A 22,214-nucleotide genomic window follows, 5' to 3' on the forward strand; every position below is an offset into this window, starting at 1 on the left:
CTGAACGCTTTTTACAGTCGAGGTCACAGGTTGGCATTTCTTGCATGTTTCGTCCTTCGCTGTGGGCTTAGTGAGCCATACCATAAAGCACGCAAAGTATCGCTTTAAGAAAAAAGGCTCACATGGGCTGATTACCGTAATTGGCAATGCTAATCCCCCACGGAGCACCTCATTAAACCCTTCTCAAGACTGCACTTTGCAGCGAAGTAACAGATTGCTGCACATAAAAAGTTTATCAGGCTGCTTGCCTTCCACGTGCCGTTGTACCGTGCTTGATGTAAATGCTTGTGAAAGGCCTTAGACTTTTGAAGGTGTGTTTTCGTCTGCTCCGTCTGCTTCGAGCGACCTTTTAAGACCATCGCAGATGGGACACATAGATAGACATACGGTAAAGTCTCGTTATATCGAAATCGCTTTCTTTTTTTCTTCCGAGTTGTCGGTTTAATGGAAGCTCCACGCTGTCCCGACGGAAACACAAGCTTTTAAAACCGATTTTTCGGAATGTCCTGCCAGCCGGATACGCTTGGTACCAAGAGCGAGACTGCGGAGGCTCGCGCGGCAAATCCAGCTAGAGGTTTTTTTCTCTCTCTGTTTCTCACCTTCTCTCTTTTTCTCAATTTAATATACGCAGCTACCAGGCACTCATCACCAGGGTTTGTTTGTTCGCTTGAATACGTTTCCTGAAGCTTCCGTGCAGTGTTCCCGCACGCTTCCGAGGTTACTGTCACTGATTTTGCGGAACTTACGGTTTTATCGAATTGCCGCTTACGTCGATTTTTTTCCTGGTCCCGTTGAGTTTGTTATAACGAGGCTTTACTCTGTATCAAGCAACCAATCAGCTTGCGTGCGTACTGGAGCGAGCCAGATACTCTAGAACTATCGGTGCCCCATTCACGAGCTAATCACACACTGCATAGACGACCCTTTGTTTATAAACATGCGACGTCACGATAAGACTGGTACGAGGCTATATTTTGCTGCGGTGGACAAGAAGCGGGAAAAACGCGTCTGCTGATAGGCCGAAAAGACTGATAAAGTTGATAGATGCCCACTTGCATGCTTTGCGCGGCGGCGAAACGTAATCGATGATGTAGGGCTGCATGTCGTCTGTACCCAAGCAGTACAATGTACTGAAAGTCGAGTGCAATAGGGGTGGACAGTATGTGTCTTATCAATGTTCATTAGTTTCACGAGTGTGTTCAAGGACTTCCACCTACCCGGCCACCCCTATTGCACTCGACTTTCAGTACATTTTGCTGCTTGGGTAGTTTATCTGTCCTATCTTTTGTACACAGGAGGTTTGCTGCTTTAGCCATTAGTTCGAAATTTGGCTTCAGATAAGACATCATGCTCCTATTCTCTATGCGAGACGCTATATAAATAAAAATAAAATACTATAGTGCGAATGCGCACACGGCACACAGTGTGAGCGCACGCTCCTAATAAATAAATAAATGACCTGGTTATACCCTTGAAGTGATAACAGCGTGGGACATATTTTGGTCTAGAAAGGTGTCGAAGTTTAACACCACCACCCTTTGTCAGGGTTGTGGTGTTAAAACCCTGCGTTTAGGTAGCTTGTAACTTTACTCTCCTTAGGGTGTACTATTTCACCCTGAATTTCAGGGGAAATTCGAACGTCCTCAAAGCACATTCAGCCTTCCTATACAACGGGGCGCTGCCTGCAACGTGGTAAATTCGTAAATGAGGCGGTTACCCACCGTCTCATATAACTTTTTTTTTCTAAGGGTTTGCCTGATGAGATAGATGTGTGACGTGCACTGCGTACTATATGCCACCTGGTTTTCTGCCTCCCGAGCCAGATTCCGAATTTCAATGCCGGCATCAAGAACTGACACGTCCTTCATTGTGGTCGATGTGTCTGCTTGCTTTTCTGCAAGGTTCCTCCTGTTCACCCTATTAACGGGTCCACATGCACGCTTTCTTGCACGCATTGCTAAGTGCATCGCGCAATCTATTGTTCCTGCACAGACAGCCTCTCAGGGAAGCTAAACCACGGAGACCGTTTCCTGACCCATAACCCTTAAAACTCTTTTCACTGTCGAGCAGCACAATGCTATAAAAATATATAATTCTTTCGGAACCATTACGTGCGGTACTTTTCCTTAATCGGTATTATTTCGAAATGTAAGTGTAGCTGTTGTTCACCATCCGTTTCGTTTGCAATCAGAATGACAGTTTTAGGCGCTATGGCAATATATGGGTGCCGTAAAAGTGTAGTGCTACGCGGGTATCATCGGCCCCGCCGTGTCCGAGGGAAACGCTGTATCGTGCTGAATAGCTTTACGAGAAACCCCACAGCAAAGTATTTACTCCACCAAAATTACCCCATTCCAAGTTTGGCGATGTCGCGAACGAAATGGATTTATTGATCGCGTACTTTATTGCCGTCTGTTTTAATGCATACAGAGAATTCCGCACAGACTTTTACAAAGTTTTGCACAAAGTGCAGAACGTGAATATAGCTCTTGCACTTTCTGATTGAATATGTAGTTTTATTTGCGCTCAGTGTGACGCCATATGACAGGGTATCTGGCACGAAGCACACAGTTAGTACCTCTGCGCGGCTATGGTTCTGCAAGAACACAGAGGTCCCTGTCGTTTGCCTGGCCACTGTTTCACGGCATGCAGGTAGGACATTGTGGCCTTGCAGTGTCAGTCCATGCGTAGTAGTGGAGATAACCCTAATTATTTCTGGTATACTGGTATAGCGATCTGTGTATAGTGTGTTCCTATGTTGTGTTTCTTTTGGTTCTGTCACATGATGAAGGTTATCCAATAAATGGACGTCCCGTTGCTTACGAAAGCGTACGTTAAGAAGGCGTTATGTGTCGGGTGTGGCTTCCGATCTCCTTTTTAGTTAACGCACCCAACGTCGACGCGTGTAAGGCGTTCTGTCTATAGCACGTGCCAGCCTATAATCGGTCTTTATGGGCAACATGGATAAGCAATGATTACACTATCATCATTGCAGTAGCATTCACTAATGCATAATGCGTTGATCGAATAGCGGGTTCTCAAGTCAACACACACACACACACACACACATACTACTACTACTACTACTTGCACTTACTTTTTCGTCTTTTTCTTCTTCTTTTCCGTCTTCTTTTCCTTCATTCTGTTCTTTCTTTCTCTTCCTTTTCTTTTTCATCGTTTTCTTGTTGCGGTGAATCACCTGATCTCATCGTCATTCATGTACGTAGTAGTTGTTGTTAAATCAAAGCTCGTGCCCACCCTTCCAATCGTCCATCGGTGGCGGTTCCCTGTAAAGCGTGCTTTCACTGCACAATCGTAGTGCACGCAGGAAAAGCATCCAAGTGATATATCTCTGGAGTACGATGATTCCCTTGCAGGGAATAAGCCAGTTTAATTTCATGCACATTGACTTTTTTGGAAAGATGAAATGAACACAAGAGAATTACAAATGTTGTGTCGATCGCTTGCAGGGACATGCGACTGGGAATTCGACGGCTGGACGTGCTGGCCTCCAACAACGTCGAACGTGACAGCCACGGCTCCTTGCCCTGAACTCTTCAATAGTCCCTCGAACAGTACAGGTAATCCGTTTAAGCCGCCAACCGCTTCCGTGACCGTTTTATGGTCCGTGACTTCGTGCGAAGAGTAAGGAAGCGCTGACAGGTCAACGTCCCAAAGCGCCTTACCCAGTTTACACATTGATTATTGGACCTCGGAAAGGAGCCGTGAAATGCCGTGACATTACTTTGAGTGCTCCATCTCATACCATTTGATAAAGAAGAAAAAAACAAAAGGTAATGGTGGAATTCCTTCGGCAAGCTTCTCAAATTGAATACCATTGACAGCAGCAGTGAAAAGGCGGGCCTGGATCTTTTATCAAAATTAGGCTATCCGATCAACTCTTTTATTCGCAAGTACACGCACTGAGGTTTAAAAGGTCTGCTGCGCAAGAGACATGCCGAAGAGGGGGGGATATATTTATTAGAAGAAAAGAAGAAAACTAACAAAAAAAAAAAAAATGAAAGGAAGGTCAGCCAAACGGGACATCGAAAGGTGACCGAAGAGGGTTTTTAGTTCGGATAGGATAAACGTTATCTAATCTCTTTTCTTTTTTTTTAATTTGTTCTATCTAATCTATCTTATATTTGTCTCGGGTACCATATTGATAAATTCGTTCCCAGTCGTAATGGAGAAAGCCAAGAAACAGTGAAAAGGTACTGACGACGTAAGATGTAACCTAACCTAATATAAATCGGCTATGCGATTGGAAAATTCGCATGCCGGTCTTGTTATTACAACAACAACAACAACAAATAAATTAATGATAATGAATGGGAAAATGTTATTATAAATATTCTATGCTTCTTCTGTTTTTTTCATTCACCCGCACTGTCTAGACTGTTCTTTCAGAAATATTTCGTAAGGCTTATTTGGGAATCGATGCTCATCTTTCTGTTAAATCGACGGAGCTTTGTTAACCTAAGTAATGTGAATTTCGGAAACCTGCAACTGTGTCTGCATGACGTGGTAAACTCATCCTGCGAATATTGTGTTCCACAGTTTACCAGAAATGCCCAAATCTAATAGAGGTACCAAGAAAAATAGTAATGGCCTATGCACTGATTATGTATGCACGTTTTTCGAAATAAGCACCCCATTAGTTTGAATAACTGTACTGTTCAGCAAAACGCAGAAATATTCCCGTGGCCGACATGCGTAATATGATATTGCCTAATTAAGATCTCGCGTATATTTTATCCCTTAATCATGCATTAGGTTCTGCATTTGAAACGCAAAAATATTGCTGTTTTTCATTTTTCTTTAACATCACAGAGTCAGTATTCAGTTTCAGTCACAGGATGACAAAACAGACGTGTTTCATGGGCAGTGGTGGGGTGGCTCAATGGGCAAATATCGAGTATGTCTAAATTTAGCGCGGAGCTTTTCCGTCGGGTACACAGATTAGGGCGGAAGGTTTGGGTTGGAGGGTTACGCTTCACCGACGTTGTTTCGGTTGGGGACCAGCTCTCAAGGTGTTTGCTTATGCAAGCAATAATGGTGCCTTTACAATGTGCGTGCATAATCCGATTAAATGCGCGGGCTTGTACCTAAGCTGTGTGGCATGTACATATTGCGAAAAATCATTTTAGAACAACTACGCAGCACTGAACAATGCACACCTTTGCTGATGGAAAGGATTTTTTCGTAAACACGGTTACGAAAGTTACAGTACTCGTGTAATCTCGAAATTTCCCCACTATGTCCGTCATTACTTACATTTTACAACACTTTAGAAGGAACAATGTTTACCTCCTCCACCTAGTAATCATTCTCGGCCGTGGCACACCCCCGGGGCGTGTTTCGTTATTGCAATCAACTCTACCCAACGTTGAACAAGAGAGAAACTGATGTTCTGAGGCTGGAACAACATAGAAGGAACAGATACAAACAAAGCCTCAAGTAAAGTCGCTGGAGAGGCGTGTTAGCTTAGCTCAATTGGTAGAGCCCTGGACCGGTAATCCAGAAGATGTGGGTTCGATCCCTACAGCTGGCTAACCTTTTCAGTGACTCATCTTTCATCGTTTACCCAACGTTACCCCCTACCCCAATCAACTAGTTTTTCGTTAGTTTCGGCACTCTTAATATGCCTTTTGTCGTTCTTTGAAACATTGTGCGTTTTTAAATTATCGTTATTATAGAGAAAAAAAAAGAAAAAAAAAGAAATCTACTGAGGTCACATTAGACTTAATCGTGTGACGTCGCGCAACACCAGGTTCCTCCGCAGAGCATAATCTTTGTAATGAACGTCTCCCGTGTTTTATCCTAAGCAATCCAGGATCAATCCTAGACAATCAATCCTAGACAATCCCAACGCATCCAGACGATCGAAACCTATCCGTGACGCTAGAAAGTCGTCCAATACGCACAAATAGCCTCTGCATGAACACCCGCAGAGACCTTTAATTACAACTTAATCCTTAAATTAAATACGCCTAACCCCACGGCAAACACCTGCGTTCATAAGCGAACGTTTGAAACTACTACAGGTCGTGCGTGTTTATATAGAGATATCCCCATGAGTGCATATAAGCCGAGTTAAAATTTCAAACCGGCCCTCATCCAAGTGCACGAGAAAACGCGGTTTCGAATGCTAAAACCGTCGCATAAATAAAGCGAAAGCAGCATCGCGAAACAGGGATGATGATGTTCCCTCCTGCTCCTTTCGTTGTGGTCTCTGGCGGTTTCACCGCTAAGCAAACAGTTACAGTGCAAACTCTAGCGAACCGAGCAAGGAGAACGGGAGAATGTTCAACGGATATACTGGGATATTACTCCACCGTTCCGCGCTCGTATTCGTGGAACCGACAGACGGAAGAGGAGATAGATGTTTATGTAAGGTAACATTGACTTGGCGTATGCGGAATTTCGCGCGTTGTTGCCGGCTTAAACATATTAAATGTGCTACAGAGAGGAAACGTCATGATCCTTTAATGTTAGTCTAAAACTGAGGGGATGCGTGGAGTTGAGCGATGCCGTAAATAGAATGGGGTTAGTAATTAAGTAGAGCAGTTCGTGGAATGCTTACATGATTTCCAAGTGCCGACAAATGTACGGTGGCATATTAAGAAGTACGCAAGCCATACGAGCGAGATAAAATTTGTAGTGAGGAGATTTGATTTTTTACTAGCAAATGAAATTTTCAATGGAATTGGCGATGAAACTCCCCATTCATCATCATAAAATAAAGTTGTTGTTGTCAATCAAATCTGACGCGAAATCAAATTTGCAATCGAATTTGACATCAAATCAGATTTTGAATGAAATCAGACGTCAAATGAAATCTTGAAATATTTGATGGCTAGCCATCGCAGTGAAATTTAATAATCTATTAGACTATAGATCTATATATAAAAATGATGGAGAGATGACTATGGTTTAGACTAACCATAGTCACCTCTTCATCTTTTTCAAGCGCAACGCAGAGGATATCAGCTTTGATAACTGGCAACAGTGTGGTATAATCGCCATTCGTCCAGATACGTGTACATGTACTGAAGGCCCACGAACCTGCTTTTTTACGGACCTGCGTTAGTTGTGACGTTGCCCGCCTTGCGAGGCCGACTACGGCAAGCAGTTACACCACCACCACCACCACCACCACCACGAAACGGCGTACTTCATAGCACACTTCAATGCACACAATCTCTGGTCATTTGATACGCAAAAGAACTGTGCGAAGGATATAGGCGTTTGTGCGAAGAAATATTACACAACACACTTGAGAGAAGTTGAATGGAAACTCATTCGAAAATGGAAAATGATTTGCCGCAAGTGATGATTTTCTCCATGGCTTTTGCACGCCATGGTTTGTGCGACCTGAAGCCTGCATCCAAAAGTCATAGTCCTTTCACTTCCTTATATTCATAGTCCTTTCAATTCTACAATATACTCTGTCCATTTCACACCTAATTAACTTTTTGTCTAAAAAAATGTAAGAAAATTGACTGCATTTTTAGGGATTGTGCCACACTGGTTTTAAATACGGTAGCTTTATAGAGCCATTTTCCGATCTCGATCTTCGGGCGCGAGCACACGTTTCGGTGCCATTCCTTCTTCTTCTTCTCTCTCCACAACTGTTACGGACGTACCTACACGTCTGACGTTGGTAGGTCACGTTTGTTGCCACCACTGCTCTTTCCGCACCACAGGTTGTGCGTGATGTTGCATATGCACCTAGGCACATCCACAGCGTGAGTAAGGCGATTGTTCACGACAGTAACGACGCCTTGTCTCCCGACATTTTGCGCCTCCATTCTCTTGCGTGCATACTCTACTTAAGCGATTTAATGATCTCACGGAGGAACAAACGCGCGGAAAGATGCTGCGGAATTCGTTTGTTCGTGCAAAAAGGTCGCCCCCCGCTGGCATTGTCGTGGCATAGTTCTCACCATTTCTTCCCACACGACACTTTGTGTTTAACGTGAAAGGAAGTGAAGCCTGAAATAAATGTTGGCCATTCGAACGCTGGGAATTTGCCAGCTTGGCAAGGAAGCAGAAAAACAGCTCGGTCTGTAAACACGAAAAAGAAGCACGAACTTGTCCGCGCGATGTCGCCTTTGAATGTCAGCCGGCAAGACAACTCGGTGATGGGTCGGATTGGTTCTTGTGGTTCTTTCTTTTTACCTGTCATGTGTAGGGTGGGGCCGGTAGCTTTTTTTCTTTTTCTTTCTTGCGTGTGTACGTCGCCTCAAAGGTGCTGTCTGTTGTCGCAGGGTCCCCAAGAGAGGAAGAGTTAGTTTTGTGTATTTGTTTCGCGTATGTTACAAGCACAACAACAGCAATCATAATGATGACGTAATTTTTTTTGTATGAAATGACATTATGAAATAACGAAGTGACCATGCACAGAAGAAAAAAAGTACGGATAGGGAAATATATGCTTATTTAAAAAGAGAGAAAAGAGCGTGTCAAATGCAAGGTCCACTTGTCATTCCACTGAAAAAGAAAGAAAGAAAGAAACAGAGAGCAAAGACGAAGAAGAAAGGAATTAGCAGAAAGAAAACGTAGAAAATAATAAGAAAAGAAGGGCAAAAGTCTGAACAAAAGCAAAAAAGACTAATGGCGCAACAGGGCATTATTAAGCTCTCGTGTCAGCGTGCGCTATTGGTATCTTAACTGCAAAACTAGGACAGATGGCTTACGGATCCTCAGCTTGATGAAGGCCCAACGTGACCCCATGGAAGAGCAGAGCAGTATATTTTGTTTTCCAAAAATTACCTGCGGACACACAAGAAGTATTTCATCATCCCGCAAACATACATTGAAGTTATAGAGATCCCAGTTGGTGTTGTGGTAGTGCTGACGAGTACCTGTGCCTGCACTGACAAGCCCTAAAGTCTAAATAGTGGACACTAAAGGCGCCCCATTCATAATGTGTATACCACATCACGGAGTGAGCCCTGCACGGTTCAATCTACCGTACTATTCAATAATTACCTCCAGTTGAAGACTACAAACATACGGGCCACTTCGAAGCGGTGACCCTGATGACGCATCCAGTTAAAACTCTTCATCAATATTAAATGCCTGTCTTTTGAAACTAACCTTGAGTTTTTCCATGAAACGCCCATATATCAGCAGTAACTGTCGGAGTGCTCTAACAGCACGGTATACCAATCTTTCGTGTACCGTGTACCGGCACCGTACAGTCCATTCGCACCGAACACTACGGATTGGTCAACTCATGGACTACCGATGCAAAAGTGGAAGTGTACACGTGCCACAGGCACATGCTATGGAACAGTGTAGCGACACATGAAAGAACAAAATGGCGGCGAATGCTCGATGGCTGACTTGAGCATTAATAGTGACTCAGCATTAATAACAAGGATAGCGGTGGAACGCGAGACGATGACACAAAAAGAACCGGCGCCGGTTGCAGTTGTACTTCCTTCCTTTTTCTCCGCATACCTTACCATGTTTCCCTGTGTACATACTGTTCCGAAACCCTGCCCTCTCAAGGGTGTTGTTGCATCTACACTGAGACAGGAAGAGCTTAACAAAGGGTAGACAGAGATTTATTGCAGCGCGAGAAATGGTTCGAGCTCGTGTAAGACCCAGAAGCGGCAAGCCCCTAGTTTTGTTGCCAGAGAAAGCCGGGAGCGCACGAGTGCAGGACGGCGGCCTGTACAGAACTACGCTATTCAAACGTAGTAGTTGGAACGTGCTCATAACAAACGTAGAGCAGCAAAATATACTGCGACGAAGGAGCACGAGGGCTTCTAACATACGGCTAATGAATTTATTGCGTCAAGGGGGTCCTCTAGCTGCCTTATACAGTTTCCGTTGACGGCATATGTGCGTCGCCCCTATTTATTGTTACACTACGCTAGATATGTTACGCTTGTAATGGAATGTGCGTTAGTACTTTACGGCGTATTTATTCGTTACTGTCGCGAAGGCAACTGAAATTAGTGTCTAGTCGACGGCAAGAGCAGTGGCGTAGCCCCGAGGGGGTTGAGGGGGGGGGCTCGAGCCCCCCCCCTACCGGCCACAGGCCGATCCACGCAAATCGTACAAATCCGAGGAGAAAAAATAGTATATATGAGGGGGGGGGGGGGGGGACAGCGTGACGGTCGCAAAATTTCTTGCAGTTACCGCCGTCTATCTACGCAGCATTCTTGGATACTTTTAAAACTACGCGCTTTTCGACCTATACTTCAAATCTCGTGAGGTGGCCTCTCCGCTCATGGCACCCCATATGTAAATGTACTATAGTAAACGTTCAAGTATTATCTATACTCGTCTTGCTATTTGCACAAATTTGAGTGTGAGGGCGTACCCAGATCAGCGGCGTCGCCAGGGGGGGGGGGCGAGAGTGTTCCCCCTCTACCTCGGTGATCTAGCTACGGCACTGGGCAAGGGACAGTTCTACACGAACTGTTGGGTGACCCGCAATTAGTACGTGTGTATGCAGTAACGCAAACTGGTGTATACGCGTGCATGCACAAGATTCTTGATTGAAGCTATTCTAGTGCACAAAGTCTCTTGGTGTTACATTGAAAGCAGGACTGTGAGGGAAAGCCCTGTAACATGCAAACTCCGTCGTTTTCAGGGCTTGCCACCTTCTACTGCACAGCAAACGGCACATGGGATTCTTCCAGAGGAGACTATTCAAGTTGCACGACAGATGCCAATGAGGTATGTAAAAATGAGTCAGCTAGTGAGCATCGTAGTTAGTCAGTTTAGTTACATGTTCTGAATTCAGAATTATTCAGTGAAAAAATGGCGTTTCATACAGCATTGTGGGTCCTTCATCACTTTGAATGTGGATTGAATACGCTGTGCACAAAAAAAAAGAAGGAAAAAAAGGAAAAAAATCGAGAAGAAAAGGAGAAAAGCAATGCAGATCCCTTTTAATATGTCCAAAAAGAAAAAAAAGTCTGGCAATACGTATATTGATGGTAGTATTTTATGTCTATGCGCTTCATATATGCCTTTTGCTTCATATATGGCTATACATCTTTTGCAATGGAGCAGGTAGCACCCATGCTGGGTTGCTGAAAGCTCCAAGGTTTACTTTATTTTACTAATTTACTAACTAACTAATTAACTAACTCGAACACACTTGATATGAACACACTTGAACTCATTATCATGAGTAATTCTCCGACTTCTCACTTGGAATTATAACTACGTATATCTGTCAGCAGTTCGACTAACATTTATTCATATATTCGCCGCGCTCGAGACTGGGTGAATATACCCCTATACAGACTAACCTCGAAGACACACTCCGCGTTTTAAGTCACTCGAAGCACTTTTTCCCTTCTTATCGAATTGAGACGTAGAGAGTCGGCACTCCACCCAATACAAATAACGAAGACTGTCGCAGCTGGCACGCAGTTTCGATTGCAAACAGAGCATCTTTTCACTTTCCCTCTGCAGCTGACAATCCGGGCTCAAATCTCCAAATATATTAACCTCTTCAGATATGGGGGATCGTATCGTATCAGAGCATCACATATTGTCGGCACTGTTCCAAGTGAGGACTATGTCGAGAGCATTATGGATTTTTGCATCTTGTCATCGCAGTCTCTCATATCCTAATTAGCAATTACGCTCTGCGTTCGTTCCCTATATTAAAGGACGTGTATGGGAATAATGAGCGCATTTCCCGATCCTTGAGAGGGAGGAATTTATACTCGTATTTTGAGAATTTCCGCGTTGCTGCTGCTGCCTGGCGATAGGATAATGAACCCTCTAGTCCATGTTGATGTGCTTTTCATTGCGTAATTGCCAATATAAGTATATCGCGAGATTGATCCCCGCATACCGTGCCCATACAATTACGCGATTGCAATGTTATACTGTGCGGAACCTTTCGCCTGTTCCGAAGGGAAGCACCGGTATTATTTACGCAGACGGGCTCTAATTACAGGTTTTGCTTTATGCGAGAATGTGCGGAGAGCTGTGGGGAAAGATAAAATCTGCGACACTCCAGATACAATACGCGTCAGGAACCAGGAGAGAGAGAGAAAAAATATCGATAATGAGAAAGGACGCGATAATCATATGTGTTGAGATTAGCGGAATAAATTGCGGCGGTGCATTGTGGCATAGGAGCCGGAATTCCTTTTTATTTAGACTCGCTGTCGAAAGACTATGCAATTTCATCCCACTTGCCGCAGGGATTACTGTTATCATCCAGACCGTATCTACAAATCTGTGAAAAGGCGAGAGAAATGTTTTAGATTAGTGTAATTTAAACGCGCTGATGCGTCGCCATGAGTCATAAAATGACACGTTTCGAGATTTTTCGGGGCATCTTCACACGTGCCTGCACAATAAGAAAAAAAGGACTCATTGCCACAATCCACTCCATTCCAATCCATTCGAGGGTAAACGCACCAAACTTTATGCGAACTTATGGGACTATTTGCAGAGCTTAGGGTGGAAATGGTGTGCAGAGTCAGAGGACTAAAATGTAGAATAATTGCAATCTAGTGGACTGGAAGCTGTAATTGCACTTCAATTTTCTCCGTTTCTTTCTTCTCTCTCTCTCTCTCTTAGCATATGATGCTATATACCATATATATATATATATATATATATATATATATATATATATATATCGTAGCACCCTATCATCATTCAATGTGTGTGTGTCTGTCTCGTAGCATATGATGTAGCCTTATTCAGAACAGCCCGTAGCCGTCTTTTGCAGTTCTTTGCACACTCGACAACGGAAGAATTCCTGAAATTTGTAACGGATCTTTGAGCAAGTGTAGCGTCAGTTAGACCAGACGACTACTTCCGTTTTGTAACAGGAAACGGAAGCGACATAGCTCCAGAGACTACGATCGTAACGCAAGAGTGCCTTCTTCTCGTGGTTCCCGCGCTGATATTACTTTGAAGAATGCAAGAGTAAAAAAGGCAGGGCCCCGACGATGCCCACTTCCCACTTGCCCTGTTCTTGAACGTCGTGACGTAGATATCATAATACTGGCATTTTTCTTACTGTTCATTCCACTTCTGTCCACAGCAATGCACACTGACAAAAAGGGGAGTCATTTTATTCCGTTTGGGGACTAGATGCGTTGCCACAAGCATTAGCCTCTTCGAACTATATGCACGAAAGTTTATGCGGAGTTTCGGGATTGCAGTATACAATCCTGGGGAGTGTTTCAGGATTGGAAGACTAAAAAGTGGAACAATTGCGATCTTGTGGACAATTGCTCCCCAGTTTAGTTCTTTTTTCCCCCTTAGAGTGTATGTGCGCAATAAGAAGTTATAATTGTAAAGCGGTGCTGCCAACAGACGTCCGCGAAAAATTGTAAACTAGTGACGTTTATGCCACGTTTTTTATTGGCTATCGGGGATGAAAGGACAAATAGGAAAGTAAAATTACTGAATAGTCAACTCCAAACAACAACAACTTTATTTTTATTAACCCCCCCTGTTCCCTACTCCTTCCTCCTGTCCTCTCTACATCTGTCCACATCTGTACGCTGCTCATAGCCACAGTTGCTTCGCGGCGCTAACACGGAACTAAAAAAAAAAGAAAAACAACAACTTTATGATGATTGGGAAGTTTGGTCGCCAGGGTATACCGCACTGTACACCATCCTGGCGGTATTATGGTGAAATGAAATCATTAATTGGAATTGGAAATGAAAAAAATATGGAGATGTTAGTCCCAAACCCAGTCACGACTGGCTACTCCAAAACGCCAAAACAGTAAGAGAAAAAGAGAAGTACAGAAGCCCCACGGTGCCCAAAAAAGTTTACAAGTGCTTTTAATGCAGAGAGTTGGTGGGTTGAATTTGGCCGTGGACCAAGCAATTTTGACATGCTACTCCCAATTAACTATTATATTGAACGAAAATTACAAAATATTTCAGAAACAACAAGAGCAACATGATTGAAAATCGGCAGTGATGGCAGAAATTGCTCGACCAATCGACGGGCAGCCGTTCTTCCTGTAGGGCTCCACGCCCACAGTTTAATCCAGTGTCCAAGCGTTTTAGTTTAAACACGTAGTACACGCATATATACATAGAATGATAATGCTACAGGCCAACAAAAACAACAACAATAAATGATGACGATGACAAGGGGTGTTTCACCGTGGTCGTACTGTACCCTAATCCAATTGGGCCCTTACCCTACCCCTTCCAGTACACCTACCCCTGATGTGGTACCTTACCCCTACGGGCCATTTACCGCCGCAGGTGTCACAAGACTGTGAGAACAAAGCGTGAAATGCAGTCTCACTCTGTCACATTCGTTTACTCCCATGCATCTGCATTTAGTCCCTAAAGAGATTAATGAAATGCATCTGGCCCTCAAAAGGAGTAAAATGACTCTCTTTTGTTCCCTTGGGTTGTAGTTGAGGGCGTTCGGTAGTATGGGTTTCTTCGGAATGGGCTCCTCACCGAGCCAACACTTTCAGCCTTGGAGCCTCGTATACTTCCTATGGGAACTTCTGCGGCACTGTCATTAGATGTGCTGTAAGATAAACTGCTCGAACACACGAAAGCGCTAAGAGGATAGTGCGTGAGAGGAGCCGACATCTCCCACGGAAATGTCTCGCGGTACAGTTAAGATGCTGGCCAAGTGCAACTACAGTCCATATACCACCACAACAAAGTACTCATGAGTATATCCTTCCACACTCTGAGCTAACCGCGGGCGACGGGGAACTAGAACAGCAAATCCGTCTCCTCCCAGTAATCATAGGATGTACACATACACCTAGCTATGGGGGAAAATCAATGGAAACCTCTCGCGAGCTTCACCTAATGATAACAACGGTCCTGAGAGAGAGAAAAAACAAAAGCTGGATACAAACAGCTTCGAGGTAAAGCCCAATGCGGTTACCCAAGACAAAGTGTGGTGCTCCTTCCACTTCGCAGAAAATAGCGGTATGGGCAACACAACAGACGCCTATAATTTCCTCAGTGATGTATGGAACTCTAAAAAAAAATTCGTGTCAAACATTTTCAGATTCCACATTTGTTTCGATGAATTATGAAAAACTAATCGCTCTTATGTATTATCAGTACGCTATCCCGCCGTTTCTTTTCTCTTTTTTTTCTTTTTTTTTTTTACGTCTTGACTTGTATGGGAATCGTTGGGGCGTTGTAGTTAACTGTAGAAGGAACAAAAGGTCAGATTATGCTTGGAAATTGTTTTTAAGCGGCAAAGTAAATATTGTAACAAATCCTAGGCTGCTATAACACTACGAAAATACACACACCACACACATGGGTGGCTGAGCAGGAAGTATAAGCCATTGGAGATATTAAGAACGCGAGAGTTTTCTTTGTTTCTTTAATGATCTTTTCACAAAAGAGTTCGACCAACAACAACAACATAGATGAATGGATGATGATGATGATGATGTGGGATAGTTCGACCAAGCGGTGTATCAATGTCCTTGAGCATGTAGTTTAGCTCCCAAATGCTGCTTAGGGTATTACAAAGGCCGTACTTTACCATGGCTAATCCTGTACTTTCGGCATTAACAATATACATCCACTTGACTACCGCAGTTTTTTTTTATTGTGACCACAAAGAAAGCATTTCCTTTTAACCTGTAATCTAAATATGTTCCACGCCCTTGTGTCGTTTGCTGTGCCGCTGCGTTATCGGTGGAAACAACTCTGGCGCTGCGACGGCCGAAGGCTGTATAGCTCAAAACGTTTGGGTTGCTGAAATAAACGCAGCGGAAATAGCATCTGGGAGGTACGTAATTGAACGGCGAAGGCCACCAACGCACACATGTTCGCTGTCAGAACTTATGTAACAAAAAAAAAAAAGTGATCCTTTAAGAGATTTCGGAACACCCGTTACGCCTCATCGCCTATCGAAGGCTTATCTTTATCGTTCTATTTTGCTCAATTCTAGGAGCAGGGCCCGTCTTTCTGTTAACCGTTTGTCCATCCATCTAGGAAGAGAGGGCCTTCAATTTACTGTTTTCGTTAGAAATGTGTAATGTGCAATGCTTTTCTTCCGATGGCTCGAATTCGAACTTAAGACATTGTTTATCTTTCTCTCTACCGCTCTATCATTTCGTATTACACATGGTCAGCAGTGGAAATGAAGGAACTCTTTTTCTGGTTGGCTTTGCTTCTCAAAATCCTTAGCAAGGGTTCCAATGTAGCAGGACTGGGGACCGTTACATTTAGCAAGTTACAGGAAGCACAAGAAGATGAAAGAGGAGCATTTTCCAACACATAAGTTCGCGGACCATTTCCTTCTTATTCCTTCTCTCTCCGTCACTGTTACGGACGGACCTACGCGGCATTCGAACAATCGAACAAAGGTATGCGTGACTTTGATCAATATTTGAGGGGGAAAAAAGAGAGAAAGAAAGAAAAGATCCCAACCATAAAAGAGACAAACACTTTGTCCGCTCCGATGTCTGTAGGCACCGACATCCGAGAATACAGTGCACACTGCCTAAGGAGTGGGGACCAAGCGCCCAAAACCGTCGCAATATTAAGTGGACCGCCATCCGGTGCCGTGAGCGAAAACCGAAGGCGACTGTGAGAGATAGAGTTACCGCACACACAACATAACGATATTTTCCTTGTCACACTCCGAGCAGTTGGGAGACAGGTGCGACGTAATTTGATAGAAAAAGAGAGAGAGAGAGAGAGAAAAGGGGGGATTTAAGTCACGACAAAGTCAGACTGGCTACCCCAGACCACTTAGCCAGACAATCAGAAGGGAGGGGGGGTATATGTTTCTTTAAAAAAATAAAGGAACGGTTAGCCAGGCAAAGAGCTGGCTTGCAATTCCAAAAAAAAAAAAAGGAAAGAGGGAATAGAGAATGGGGAAAACGAAAAAGAAAAGGAAGGAAAGATAAAAGACAAACGGGCGGATCGAAAAAATAGGAAGGAAGACAGATGTGATGTGATGTGATGTGAATAAAGCAAAAAATGGGGATGTGAGTTTCGACGAAGTCAAAGACAGAGATTCGCGCTTTTCCTATAGGTTTACACGATAACAAGGTACTGGTCAAGGAAATGAAAGACGACTCGATAAAAAGAAGCAAAGTGGCAGATGGAAGCGTACAAAATCAGATGCAGAGCGCATTGCATGCCTAAAGCGTGGGTCGTTAGCATTCATTCTTTATACTAAGCTGTAGATATGCTAACGAGCTCACAACTTTGCTAGCACCAATTGCCATTTCGGGCTTCTCCGACCATTATTGCATATAGACAAAGTAAGGTCCAGAGATCCACACCAAGATAGCCAACCTTAATCAAACCGTAGGTCATTCGGGAATACATCCGCTTCGTTAATTAGGAACTTCACAAAATCAATACTGCCTTATTCCCTGCGGGGGTTCTAGGAGGAATCCACAACCAAAACGAATCGAACGAGGTCAAAACGAAAAATAATGGGAACGACGAGACAGGCATCGGACACTGCATACTCGATAATGGAAACAGCTTCTCCAGACCGCTTAACAGCACCTGGCTAGAACCGTAACATCGTTGGCATCGAATGTGTACCTTGATTACCTCATTAGGTTAAGGATTTGGTAAGTCAAGGGTACATAATTTTTCTTTCAAAAATAAGTGAAGGGTGCACGTTTACTCCGTTTCAACATAAGATTTGAACAGTAGCTTAAAGGATAGAGCGAAGACACCTTTGAAGCGAAGAAGAAAGTAGTCTCAATCTTGTGAAAGCCTGAGCAATGGACTGCATAGAAAAAACAAACACGACACACATCGCTCATGCTTTGTCAAGATGAAGTTCGTTCGGATGGGAGGGGGGAGGGGGGAGGGTGACGTGAGTATTCGAGCGGCCTGCCTACCTAGATTGTCGGCATGTTGCTCGGGGAAGGGATGAAAGGGTGGTGTGTAGGGAAAGGGGAAGGCTCACAGATCTGGTCCTACAGTTTCCTGCACTACAACGAGCCGTGAGTGTCCAGTGCCTTCAGAAAGTTCAGCGTGGCTTTCTTTACGGGTTTGCGGCGCTGGAGGTTGCAGCCTGAATGGACGACCTCCCAAAACTCCAGCTCCGACGTTCCAGGGTGCTGCACTGCTTTCTGGAGTTGCCGTCTGGCGTCGGATGTAGCCGGACACACCATTATAATGTGTTCCTCCGTTTCTGGCTCGCCGCATTGGCTTCAATTTCGCCTGGAAGCCGAGATTGAAAGTGTGGGCGCACGTGTGGGCACTACGAGATCGGATGCGAAGCAGGGCGGAAACCTCAGCCTTGGAGAGGCCACGCGCTGCAAAGGGCGGGGGTGCAGACCCGTCTCCCATTCGCCTATCATGATGTAGCCTCCATACATGTCTTTTGATAGCAGGCGAAACTACTTAGAGGCGCCTGGCCTTTCGGTTCGATTTTTGTAGCTGTTCCGGCCAGCTCATCAGCTCGGTCATTCCCTGAAATTACTTTATAAGTTTGTCCTGCAGCTGACTTGCATCCACGCCGTATTATCTATAGGAAAATGGTCTCTTTGTTGCGACATAAGGTTGCAATGTTGCGTCCCAGGAAAACGAACTAGCAATAACAGAAAGGGGAAAGGAAACTCCCCCTCACCCGTCTCATACCTTTCCTCAATAACACGATTATGCCTCGCTTTCTATCTCCTCATTCGTTCTTCTTCTCTTTCTCGTCGTGCTCAAAGACGCCGGAGATATGATTTCTCGTCTTCGCTGACAAAGCAAAAGAACACGCTACATTCATGGACATATTTCTACCTAAGATCCCAGGCGCTTGGGTTAGGTCAGATTAGGTTAGGTTAATCTAATATGGCGGCATAGCCCTCGATCCACCTCTTGCGGTCACAGAGTATCCAGCACATTACTGTTGGCGACTTACACTAATCTGACATGGCGGCCTAGGAGAGCGTAAAAAAAATCGTTGCAGGGCACAGGTTTTATGGCAGTTGAGGGTGTTGTCAAATTTAAATTGCCAGATTAGTTACATGGACTTGCTGGAATGGAATATGCTAAGTTCAACCAAGGGAGGGGATCTATTAACTTGGGCTGGGTGAAACATGAAGCACAAGAAGTACATGATGCACATAAGTGCAAAGGCAACGAGGCAGCGTTTTAGAACTGACCTCAATTGCTGACTGTGTTGAGGAAATGAAGTTAATCGGTAAATTAAATGGGGGTAGATGAAATAGTGGGCTAAAACGTTAACGACGATGGGCTCACCTTTTTCGTGGCTCATCTAATCAGACAACAACAATAATGAGGATGTTTCTATTATTAATCCCGCATTGACTGTTCTTCGACTTCTCAAACTCCCCAGCTCGAATTTGAAAGTCAAAGTGAACGTCTGTAATGGCCAGAAACCATTGGTTAGAAAGAGAGTCAACTAATGATTTGGCGAAAAACGAGATATTGGCGCTGTAGGTACGGACGTCCTTCTCGGCAATGCATTTTATTCTTTTAGCAGAGTAAGCGTTTGGGCTGCAAACGGAATGTCGTGTACAAAATTCCTTTAGGTTGCAAGAAATTTTACATTGGGCAAGCGCAGAGATGCGTCAACGTCAGATTGCAGGAGCATGCCAGGCCAAGCTCCCAATATTCAACTTTAAAAGATCACGTAAAAGATTGCGATGGTTGCAAAAAACAACCCCCAGATTATCGCGGAACGCAAATTCTTTTTCACGGGCATGGAAGAGGGAAGCTTCTTTATCAGGAGGCTAGGTACATTCGAGAGGAAGGGGATAATTGCGTTAGTATGGCATCCATTGATTTCACCAAGAAAATAGAAGAATTTATCAACGCACGAAAGAAAAACAACAGATAGGCAAGCATATTTGGAAGGCTTGTTTCTAGTGTATAGCGCTCTCTTTTGGTCGGTTTTTGCATCGGTTTTTGGGTGAGAGGGGTGTCTCTGGTTTGCTCGAAAAAAATAAACTTCACTTGGTTGCAGTTCAGTGCCGGTCCTTGTCCTTTTATCCTCTGTCCTTGTCCTACCCAGCACTGGGGTTTTTTTAATTGTTTTTAATTGCATTTTATTCTATCTATATTATCCTATAGGTGTTGCTCCCAGCTTCATCACATCTTGTTGTCTGTCCTTTAGCTTTCTTTATCAGCCACCGTTGAGCCCTACGATCATCGGAGAACAACAGACACGAGTGTGTCGCCCCCTGGGCAATGAATTGGAAATGGGAAACACTGTTCTCGCTTTCGTTTTTTTTTTTTCGTTTGTCCTTCTTGCGGCGCCTCGTCTCTGCGAACCTAGTTAGTCTGTTCCTCATTCCATTGTGTGTTTATGTTTAACGCATGTAATTTTGCAAAGTGCTTCCTGCGCAGCTAAAAACGCTGCACGAAACGGAACGACTGCAAGGATCTCTTTGCCCACAGAGGTAATAGTACAAAGGAAAGCAAAATCAACATGCGAATTCATAGAAGTATCGGCACTCACGGAGTGCCTGGGATTCACTGTATCGAAACACATACCAGACCTGTAGTCGAGCATACTTTCACGCTCCTGCAAACGGTACTTTATCTGCTTATCATTTTTGGGCTGGGAGTTGGCAACGGGCAGCCTGGTTGGCGGTGCGCACATACGTTCGCAAAGGGTAATGCAAAAGAAGGCGAATACCGTGCGAAAAGGCGACGATTTCCTATGGGAGGATTTCCTCTGTGACGTCGTACCCTATAGAAGATGTTCACTGTTCCATGTCTGGTAACTAATTTGCCGAGCTACTGTGGTTAGTCGCTTTTTTAATTGCGTGAACTATGCAAAATGCTCAATGCCAAGTTTGTTGAGGAGTGCATGGCGTCCGATATCTTCTTCCTCGCGGTTCCTTATCGGTTCGTTTGAAGTCTTGCGGAGGTCTTTCGAAGTGCTGAGCACGCTTAATTTCTGCTGCATGCTAAGCATTTTGTGGAACTCCGAAAGTCCGCGTGGGAAAGTGAACAGAGTGGAAACGCGTCCGCTCATGCTGCTGATAGTTAATTAGGTTTACGCAGACGCCAATCAACCGGGTCAACCACCGTAGGCTTTCAGATACATGAATCAAAAGTAACAGATGGCAGAAATTGTCACAGTAAGCCAACAACAACTTTATTTTGAGATGATGAAAGGGGGGTTTCATCGCCAGAGGCGATACTCTACCCCATTGACGATGAAGTGCATGTGACGTGGTTGTAGTGTCTCTTTTATTTTCCTTTCTCTTTTTTCTTTTTTTCCGTTTTTCTCTTTATCTTTTTTGTGTGGAATAGCAAGCCGGCTCTTTGCCTGGCTAACGTTTCCTTTCATTTTAAATAAATACAACACCCCCCCCCCCCCTCATTGCTGGTGGTGATGTGGGGAATGAAGTAATGAGCCCCTTCACAGTAAGGATCGAAGTCCTATGGTGTCCAAAAACGTCAAAAGAGCTTTGAGGGCAGAGCGTTGATGGGCTGGATTTGGCCAGGGACCAAGCAATTTTGAGAGAGAGAGAGAGAGAGAGAAGGGGCGAGAGTCAAGCGATGACGTCAAAGCAACATGTTTACTCTGCTCTAATCGAGGTCTGACTGACTAACCACGGCCTAGCGGCTGACGCTCGTAGCGCGTGTCTCATCGCCACCCATCTCAGTCCATTAAAATCTACTTCGATAATTCTTCTTCTTTAAGGAATGAGAGTGGTTAGCCAATACTCTTGCTACTCTTTAAAAAAATTCACCCGGAGGAAAACATTTCACACACAAAAATTCGATAATTGTGATACAGTGTTGTCCCCTCCTACCCCCTTCACCTTGTACTGAACACTCTTCTTTTGACTTAGCCTGGACTGCGCAGTACTGCGCTAATCCTGACGTAAAGAATGTTCATCGTATAGCGTTTGATATGCGTGAACGCTTTTTTTTTTTACTTTTCAGGTGGACCCAGAGCTGAGCGTAGTTCAATGGATAGCGCAAGACATTGGCGATCTTGCACCCTGGGAGAAGAGTGCATCTCGCGGAGAAAACATTCGGTGGCAAGAGAAGATCACGTACTTTAAGGAATGCCTGCAGAATGTCCTTTTGCAGCCATTTCCGAATACAGGTGAGAACCATTCTTGTTTGAGATTATACTCACAGACAGCAAAAAGGAATGAGCTCAGTTCTTGCTCTGGCATCGAACGTAAAGAAGCAGGAGAAGCAAGCCGTTTTGCAACTTTCGCTTTCTTTTTTTTTTCTTCAGTGAAACTGGAATGGTTCGCATATCTTTACATAAAAGTCGCGTTTGCGAACAGCGAA

The 22,214-nt window shown here is 44.2% G+C and overlaps 1 protein-coding gene across 5 annotated transcripts in view; it reads left to right on the forward strand.

Annotated features, from left to right (window-relative positions):
- Positions 1-22,214, forward strand: part of LOC135367054 (calcitonin gene-related peptide type 1 receptor-like) — a 131,940-nt gene that overhangs the window by 84,418 nt on the left and 25,308 nt on the right. For all 5 annotated transcript variants that reach the window (XM_064600140.1, XM_064600141.1, XM_064600143.1 and 2 more), the window contains 3 exons: positions 3,471-3,581; positions 10,616-10,701; positions 21,855-22,020. In XM_064600140.1, coding sequence (XP_064456210.1) covers positions 3,471-3,581; positions 10,616-10,701; positions 21,855-22,020 — 363 coding nt within the window. The remainder of the gene's footprint in view (positions 1-3,470; positions 3,582-10,615; positions 10,702-21,854; positions 22,021-22,214) is intronic.

This window comes from Ornithodoros turicata, chromosome 8, assembly GCF_037126465.1.
Source record: "Ornithodoros turicata isolate Travis chromosome 8, ASM3712646v1, whole genome shotgun sequence".
NCBI classification, from domain to species: Eukaryota; Metazoa; Arthropoda; class Arachnida; order Ixodida; family Argasidae; genus Ornithodoros; species Ornithodoros turicata.